Consider the following 9,165-nt stretch of genomic DNA (forward strand, 5'->3'; position numbering starts at 1 on the left):
GCCCCTCGACCAGCCTTAGCTGCACTCTCTTATCTACAGCTGGACAGTACCTGTCCGTTTCCCGTCCTCCTTCCAGTTACTTCTGTCCATGTCTGGACTCGGCTGGCCGTTCCCTCCAGCCCCTTGCTGGTTACCTTACTCTGAGTGTGATGCAGTCAGAGGCACCTGCGGGTTAGCCCAAGGGCCCAAGCCTGGATTTGGCCCTCGAAGGAGCTTAGGATCCTCGTTTTCTGGGTTTTGGTGATGTTGGAGGAATGCCCACCGTCCCCATTCCTTTTTGCTTCTGGTTTGGAGCTCTGGATCAGGACCTTCGTCCTGGTCAGTTTTTAAATAATTATTTAACAGTGTAACTTTTAGACCTGCGTGGCATCTACAAAGCGCCCAATAAAGAAAGAGGAAGCCATGGTCCCTACCTTCCTTCTCAGGTCTCTGGGGCCTTCTTCTCCCTGGGTGCCCACAGGCACTGCCCACAGCAGAAGCCGGATCCAGCATCAGTTGTGTGGATGGGAACTGGACACTAGTCCATGGGAGCTGGAAGAACTTTCTCCCTTTACCGCTGATTTGAAATTACCTTTTCTCAGGCCTGTGATTCACAGACTTTAACATGAATCAGAATCACCTGGAGGGCTCATCAGATCAGATTGCCAGATCTCGCCTCAGGGTTTGTGGTTCGGTAGGTCTTGGGGGAAACCAAGAACATTACCATTTCTAAGAAGTTTCCAGGTGATGCTGGTGTTGCTGGTCTAGGGGCTGTATTTTGAGAACCACTGTCAGGGCATGGTTTTCCGACTGTGATTTGAAGTTCTGCCCCATCTGCATAGCAGTTGGGCTGCTTGTTAAAAATGCAGGCCAGGTGTGTTGGCTCACACCTGTAATCCCAGCACTTTGGGAGGCAGAGGCAGGTGGATCACTTGAGCTCAGGAGTTCAAGATGAGGGCAACATGGTGAAACGCGTCTCTACATGCCTGGAGTCCCACCTGCTCAGGTGGCTGGGGTGGATGGATTGCTTGAGCCCAGGAGGCAGAGGTTGCAGTGAGCTGAGATCGCACCACTGCACTCCAACCTGGGTGACAAAGCAAAACCTTGTCTCAAAAAAATAAGAAATGCAGACTGGCCAGGCACAATGGCTCACACCTGCCTGTAAGCTCATCACCTTGGGAGGCCAATGTAGGAGGATCGATTGAGCCCAGAAGTTCAAGACCAGCCTGGGCAAAATAGGGAGACCCCCCCCCTCTACAAATAATAATAATTAAAAAAACAGGCACCGTAGCATGTGCCTGTGGTCCCAGCTGTGCTGGAAGCAGGAGGCTCACTTGAGCCCAGGAGGTTGAGGCTGCAGTGAGCAGAGAACGTGTCACTGCACTCCAGCCTGAGGACAGACTGAGATATGTCTCAAAAAATGCAGCTTGCTGAGCGTCAGACCTATTGATTGCATTTGGTAGAATGAGAGAGGTGCAGAGATGGCCAGGAGTTTGCATTTCCACACCAATGTTTGTGAACCTCTCTAACTATTGGGATATAGGAGATTAGGCCTGTCCTAATTGTGGCCTGTCCACAGCCATAGTTTTCATCACTAATGAATTCACTTCCAGCCCAGGCCCCTGTATACCTTGTCTGAGTCAGCACTTCGCCAGTGGCCATCCTTCCTGGTGTGGATTCATCACTCTGCCTCTGAAAACAGCAGCCACCCTATGGGAAGACAGCCATGATTTTTCAGTACTCATTATAGTACAGCCAGGACTGGTTGAGGGGAAGGAACAGCTGTCCCAGGTGGTGTTTAAGCCCCTAAGGAGCTCGTGATCTAGTGGGAAAGCCAGTAAGACAGAACCACACAGGACATAAGTTAGATGCTAAATTATGATTTAGATAGGAGACAGCAGTATTGAAAAGGGAGGGAAGTTTCTTGTGAGTAGCTACCCGGAAAGGTGAGATTGGTGTGCTCTCCCTTCAAAAACGAGTAGGGCCTTCTCAGATGGCCAAGAAGTCCAGGAGCTCCCCTGGGCAGTGGGGACAAGAGCCTCCCTTGAGACCCTGCAGCAGAGACAGACAGGAGTCCTTTCTTCTCACTGACCCCAGAGGGGACTGGCTTGACTGCTTTATGCCTTAATTGGGGCCTGGAGCAAATGGCCCACATTAGTCTGTCCTGAGTGTCCAGAGCCTTGTTTAGGGGAAAATGGCATCTGGAGAGTGGGCTGCAGGGATAAAGGGGACAGTGAGGGACAGAGCCCCTGCTACTTCAGCCAAGGAGGTGATGGACATTACTAAGAATCCAGGTAGTCTTGGAACCTCCAGAGTCTCCATGCTGGGACACAAGGCCTTCAGAACCTGGAGGAATGGAAATAGTCCAGTCAGCCTGCTTGTCGAGAAAAAGGTCAACCTTGGTAATCTAAAGAATGTTTTTCTTTCTTTCTTTCTTTCTTTCTTTCTTTCTTTTTTTTTTTTGAGACAAGAGTTTCGCTCTTGTGACCCAGGCTGGAGTGCAATGGCGCGATCTCGGCTCACCGCAACCTCCGCCTCCTGGGCTCAGGCAATTCTCCTGCCTCAGCCTCCTGAGTAGCTGGGATTACAGGCACGCGCCACCATGCCCAGCTGATTTTTTGTATTTTTAGTAGAGACGGGGTTTCACCATGTTGACCAGGATGGTCTCGATCTCTTGACCTCATGATCCACCCGCCTCGGCCTCCCAAAGTGCTGGGATTACAGGCGTGAGCCACCGCGCCCGGCCCAAGAATGTTTTAAAAGTACACAAAATACATATTTCCAAAATTAGCAGTGCCTCGTTTTGGATTGAGAAATGCCCTGTTCTCCTAAACCTTAGCACATAGGATGTGACGGGCCGTTCAGAGCTGGGTGGGGAGGTAAGCTGATTGAGGGGTTGCTTGGTTTAACAGCCAGCAGGTGATGCTGGTCTTTGGAAACTTGCCCCCACCTTTCCATTCAGAACATCCTCTTTACTCCCAAGCCTCTATACCTTTCATATTGCTCCATGCTTCTTTAATCACCGCATTCAAGGGCCTGAAATATTTGTTCCCCCATAGGTGCTAAGTGAGACAATTGACTCCATTTTGTGATGACCTTTTTCTTCCCTTTACTGCCAGCTCCCAAGACCCCCACGTCTGCTTTTCTGGAGAGCATCTATTGTTTTTTTTGCTTCTTGCCGCCAGTGGTCTTCGTGTTAGCCTCTTCACTACCTGGGGGGGCTTCCTGCTGTCTGCATCTATAGTCCAGGCTCAGGCGTTTTGCTCATTGTCTGCCTTCAGTCCAAGCCTCATTATACTCAGCTCACGCTGATTCCACTTGACCTTTCACACCATTTCTTCCATTCTTCCCAATTAAAGGAGACATCCTACAAGACCGGCTTCATATACCCATTTGTGCCAAGAAGCGACCCCTAGCTCCTCGAGCCCTCCTCGTGATAGGTACCATCCGCTTTGGCCCCTTCGCCCTTCTCTGGTGGTTTGATGTGAATCAGTCTTGTCTCTTCAGCTCCACTGGGACCCAGTGGAGGAGGGAGCCTGCATTCCTTCTGGAGTCCCCAGCACTCTGAGCTATGCTGGCACCTGTGTGCCCCGTGATTACAGGCTGGCGAGCTGGAGTTGCCTGAACTTTTAACAAGTGTGTAAATAGTAGATAGTTGGGTGAAGCAGGGGACCCAGTGAAGGGTTTCTTAATTCAGAGACAAAAAATTATTTGTGGGAGAGGAAGGAGCAATTGTCTCTTTTCAAGGTTAGCCCAGAGCATGTTCTAGGTTGGGATTGAGTCACGCCCCTTAACCTCCCACCCCCCCTCTCCCAGGTGCATGCCCCCAGCCACACCTGGCAGGGCAGCTGACTTCATAAAAGTAGCTCTGAGGGGTGGGTAGGGGCTAGAGGAGCAGGAAGATGAGCGCTGAGTATGGACAGCAGCAGCAGCAGCAGCAGCAGCAGCAGCTCGGGGGCCGTGGGGGCCGCAGTACTAGGAACAAGAAATCCAAAAAGCGCTGCCGGCGCAAGGAAACCTACTCCATGTATATCTACAAGGTGCTGAAGCAGGTGAGTGCAGGGCAGGGGTGTGTGTGTGGGATGCCCTTGCAAAGTGCCTTGAAAGGGCACTGGCTGGAAGCCGGGGCTCTGAGGTTAGTGTTGGCAGTGGGGCAAGTGGCTAAGGCAAGCCAGGTCCCTCTTGAGGTGGCAGGACCCTATTTTCGAGGTCTCCACCTCTCCCAGGATCTTGGGTACTGGTGATAGGAGACAAAGTGTGCTTTCTGCCACCCTCCAGTAGTTTACGGGGACAATGGGACAGCATGATTAGGTGGGACATAATTAAAAGACAAGAGGACCACACTTTCTGTGCCAGGCTGAAGGTGATCAGGTGCCAAAGATTATGACACAACAAGGTGTGTTTGATGACTGAGAAGAGGGGTGATCAGGGTGAACTGGAGTCTTGGGGAAGGTTTTCTGGACAAGTGGCACTCAGCTCTTCAAGGGGCTTAGGGTTTGCCCACCTTATAGACCAGGCGTCCCCAAACTACGGCCCGTGGGCCACATGTGGCCCCCTGAGGCCATTTATCCGGCCCCTGCCGCACTTCAGGAAGGGGCACCTCTTTCATTGGTGGTCAGTGAGAGGAGCACAGTATGTGGCGGCCCTCCAACGGTCTGAGGTACAGTGAACTGGCCCCCTGTGTAAAAAGTTTGGGGACGCCTGTTATAGACAAAGAGCCTGAGGCCTCCAAAGACTCCCTGGGGATCCTGCATCACATGGCCTGACGGTGGCAGTATCCCAGCTCCCCTGGCTCTGGGCAAGCCCCTAGCATCCTTCCTGTGTGTTCCTCTCCCCAACACCGAGGGGCTGCAGGTGCCCTATATTTATGCATGAAAAGCGGCTACTCCCAGGAATTGGAACACTGACCATCAGTTCGTCTGGAGGATCCAGAGCCGATACTCAGCAGGGCCAGGGCCAGGAGGAGGGAGGGGTAGCCACGTGCTGCCTGCCTTGGGTCTCCAACCTGCCTGAAACTCTTCCCCCTCTGCTAGAGCAGGTCCCAGAGGTAATGCCTGACTCCAGTCTGAATCCCATTAGCAGCTTTAGTGAATTGACAACTTGGGTGTCTGGGAATGCTCTTGCAGGGTCAGGGGTGGGTGAGTCCAGCGCTGATTTGGGTTGGCTGAAGAGATGCACCAGAGGACAGACCCTGGTGCCCTGAAAAAAGTGGGGTAGGAGTGGGTATCACTGAGCCCTGTGTCTTAGCCCGACTTAGAGGGGCAAAAATTGCAACTGATGGGTTGGACCAGGCCTGGACTTGCAGAGGAGAGTGCTGCTGAGGGCCAACTCCTCAACCTCCTGCTGCAGGTGAGAACCCTAAAGAGAACAGAGGGTGCTGACAGCAGAGGGGGTTGGGGCAGAACCAGCCTTGTGCCAGGTGCAGATTTGCTGCCAGCGGTGGAAACCAGAGGCGGCAGGGAGGGTGGCCCTGGTTCCAGTGCTGTCTCCACCTCTGGCTCCATGTAGGTTGTGGGACAGTTACTTCTCTCCCACCTCACATCTGGCATGATCTACCTACTCACATTTTAGGACTGTCATCAGGTCCCATTTGCTTTACTAAATGTCACTTAGTTCAAAAGCTTATGTGACAGAAAAGGAAATCCATTTCCCAGAGGAAAGGGCCATCCACATTTGAGGTTGTTGTAATTCACAGGGCACAGGGCAGCCACAGAACAGGACTCCTACCTCCTGGTCCAGGGCTGCGACTGTCTCGGGGACATGCTCGCTGGTCATGTGCTCCACCAAGTTACATGCACAAACCTTTCTTCCCTCCAGCCCTGCCTCTGGAATTAACCTTCCCTGTGCTCACACAAGGTTCAGAGATGGACATTTACCATAGCACTGATAGTAAAACAACAAAAACGCCCAAACCCAAACCTTGAATGTTCGTTAAGAGAGGAATGGTGATGGGAAGTATGACTCATCATACCATGGAACATTACGCAAGTACAGCAGTGAAAACAGCAAGCTGCGTGTGGAACTGGTCCCGCTTGTTAAGTACAGCGGCTTGTGTGTGCTCATACGAGGAACTTAATCACGTTACCTCTTGCAGTTGAAAACTTCTTTTGAACAACTTGGATATACCATAGTAGCACAAAGAAAACACAAATCCCTATTTCCTTGTCTGTTGGCCTCTGGGAAGGGGCTGGTGAGGAGCCTCCTTGCCTTCTGCCTCTGGCTTCCTAGAGTCCCCAGCTTGGAGCTGAGACTTGCAGCAGAGGTAGGACCCGCCCCCTCCAACCGCCTCCGCCAGCCCCTTCCACTAACCAAGTGGTGCTACCCTCTCTCCAGGTGCACCCCGACATCGGCATCTCTGCCAAGGCCATGAGCATCATGAACTCCTTTGTGAATGATGTGTTTGAACGGCTGGCGGGTGAGGCTGCCCGGCTGGCCCAGTACTCAGGCCGGACCACCCTGACTTCCCGGGAAGTCCAGACAGCTGTGCGTCTGCTGCTGCCTGGGGAGCTGGCCAAGCACGCTGTGTCCGAGGGCACCAAGGCTGTCACCAAGTACACCAGCTCCAAGTGACCCAGAGCCTGACAAAAATAAAGGGTGAACTGTTTCTGTGCACTGTGGTGATTTGCAAGGATGTTTGAGGCCAGGGGGTGGTGTGGAGCAAGTGTGTCCTCACTTTGAGGCTACCGCAGGTGGAATAGCTCTTCTCCGTCACTTTTTAGAAACTGCTTTCTGCGTACATCCCCGTGAGCAAGGTGTGATAGCTCGGTACACATGCAAATGTTCTATTTGGTAGTGAGCTGGAGTAGGGCCTGGGCCTGGGCTATCATCTGGATTTCTACCAGCTGATTCCCTCTCTGGGCCTGAAATTACTCCTGTGTGGTGCTCTTTCAGGCTGTGGCTTTGCGACGTCATTTCCCAGGAACTATCATTGCATCCGATATGACAGATGCTGTTGTGTGAAGGGGCCACAAAGATCTAGTCAAGATATAAAAACTGAAGGCCCAGATCAGCTTCTAAATAATCTGCTGAGATCAGTATGATTTTTTACTTTCCCCTTATTTTCAGAACAAATCAGTGGAGATGTTTTCGAAGCGCCTAACTTTTCTTTTCTTTTTTTCTTTTTTAACCCAAAGTGCTCATCTGCAGAAACTCCTAACTTTTCTTCTCCAGCTTTATTTGGAAAAATTTGAAACCCACAGAAAAACGCAAGAAAGCACCATGGCCATTCCTGTGTCCTTACCTAAATTGGCCACTCACCACCAGACCACTTGCTTTTTCTCTCTCATGCAGCCTCTGCTTATCTTGTGGGCACATGACCCACAAATCCTCTTCCAAGCTTGGAGAGGGTGAAGGGGTGGGATTTAGACAAACCTCAAATTCTTCATGTTCCCTTTGTAATTGGACAGACCCGGCTTGTGGTCACCTTCATCTCCGTGTCTTGAAAATGCATCACCTTGTAGTAATGGCTGAAATTTGGTGGCAGTGCTACCTATGTCACGTGTCTCTTCTCATACCTTGAGCCTCAACACGAGGTTCTGTGAGCTGAGGACTAGTGATCCACGTTTATGTCCACAGCTAGCAAGGGGCAGGCTCAGGATATCTGCCCCCAAAGCCTCACTCCTGCCCATTCTGCCCTGTGTTCACACCTTGTTCTGTCAGGCATGACCCAGGCCAGCAGGAGCCGTAGCACCTGGGAGCTTGTTAGAAAGGCAGGCTCTTGACACCTCCTCAGATCTGGAGCAGAATCTGTATTTTATTTATTTATTTATTTATTTTTGAGACAGTTTTGCTCTGTTGCCCAGGCTGGAGTGCAGTGGCATGATCTGGGCTCACCGCAACCTCCGCCTCCCAGGTTCAAGCAATTCTCCTGCCTCAGCCTCCTGAGTAGCTGGGATTACAGGCACACACCACTACGCCTGGCTAATTTTTGTATTTTTTGTAGGGACAGGGTTTCACCAAATTGGCCAGGCTGGTCTTGAACTTCCAACCTCGGGAGATCCGCCCGCCTTGGCCTCCCAAAGTGCTGGAATTATAGGCATGAGCCACCATGCCCAGCCCGGAATCTGCATTTTAACGAGACTCTCAGGTAGCTCATAGGCACCTTGGAGTTAAGAGTCCTTATCTTTGCTCCTCCTCGAGGCTGTTTCCCTTCTGTCTCTTTCCCTGGCCCTGTTCCTCATAGATTTACTTAGTCATAAGCCTCAACGTGACAGTGAGCCAAAAAGCTTACCCCAGCTGACCAGCCTCAGGCTGCTAGTGGTATATTTTGTCTTTTTGGAAAAATGGTCTTCTGAGCCTGTAGCAGTGATGGGGGTGGGGGGGGCGGGCAACCCACAGGTGACCAAGTGAGCCCCACGCACCCAGAACAACGTCTGCTCTGCTTTCTAGCATGATCCTTCACAGGGGTCTGGCTCATGGGAATGGTTTGAGCTCTTGGCAGGCCCCAGGAAGGCAAGTGTGGTTATGCTCACTTTCTTTTTTTTTTTTTTTTTTTTTTTGAGACGGAGTTTCGCTCTTGTTACCCAGGCTGGAGTGCAATGGCGCGATCTCGGCTCACCGCAGCCTCCGCCTCCTGGGTTCAAGCAATTCTCCTGCCTCAGCCTCCCTAGTAGCTGGGACTACAGGCGTGTGCCACCATGCCCAGCTAATTTTTGTATTTTTAGTAGAGACGGGGTTTTACCATGTTGACCAGGATGGTCTCGATCTCTTGACCTCATGATCCACCCGCTTCGGGCCTCCCAAAGTGCTGGGATTACAGGCGTGAGCCACCGCGCCCGGCTATGCTCACTTTCATCCAAAGTGGCACCTGGGCCTTCGGGGCCTTCTGACTCCAAACCAGTGCCTTTCCCTCTACCGCGCGGGCCTCTGTGCTGTCATCCAGAGACGGAAGGAGGGCTGTGGGGCTCAGGAGGCGGGGGCTGAGAGAGGGAACGGAGACCACTCAGGGTGAGAAGCTGCAGTGATGCCTTGTTAAGCGGAATGCCTTTAGCACAGATGTATCCAGAGCACCAAAGCTTTTAGGGGGCTTCAAATAGAGACTTATTTCACTTGTTCTTTACAAGAAAAATGACCAAAGTTAGGTATGTTCTTCCCTAAGCTTCCAAAGCTTGCTCTGTGGGAGACTGCAGCCACCCGCCCCATGGTCCCTTCAGTGTGCTGCTTCCAGGACGGCCTCCAAGATGAGTG

General features: G+C 51.8%; 1 protein-coding gene across 1 annotated transcript; it reads left to right on the forward strand.

Annotated features, from left to right (window-relative positions):
• Nucleotides 1-15: 15 nt before the first annotated feature.
• H2BK1 (H2B.K variant histone 1) lies at nucleotides 16-6,727 on the forward strand. The gene is made up of 2 exons (XM_010340491.3): nucleotides 16-4,031; nucleotides 6,313-6,727. Exons 1-2 carry the CDS (start codon nucleotides 3,882-3,884, stop codon nucleotides 6,547-6,549), a joined length of 387 nt encoding a protein of 128 aa, XP_010338793.2. The 5' UTR covers nucleotides 16-3,881; the 3' UTR covers nucleotides 6,550-6,727.
• Nucleotides 6,728-9,165: the final 2,438 nt, after the last annotated feature.

Source organism: Saimiri boliviensis, chromosome 10 (genome assembly GCF_048565385.1).
Source record: "Saimiri boliviensis isolate mSaiBol1 chromosome 10, mSaiBol1.pri, whole genome shotgun sequence".
In the NCBI taxonomy this organism is placed as follows: domain Eukaryota; kingdom Metazoa; phylum Chordata; class Mammalia; order Primates; family Cebidae; genus Saimiri; species Saimiri boliviensis.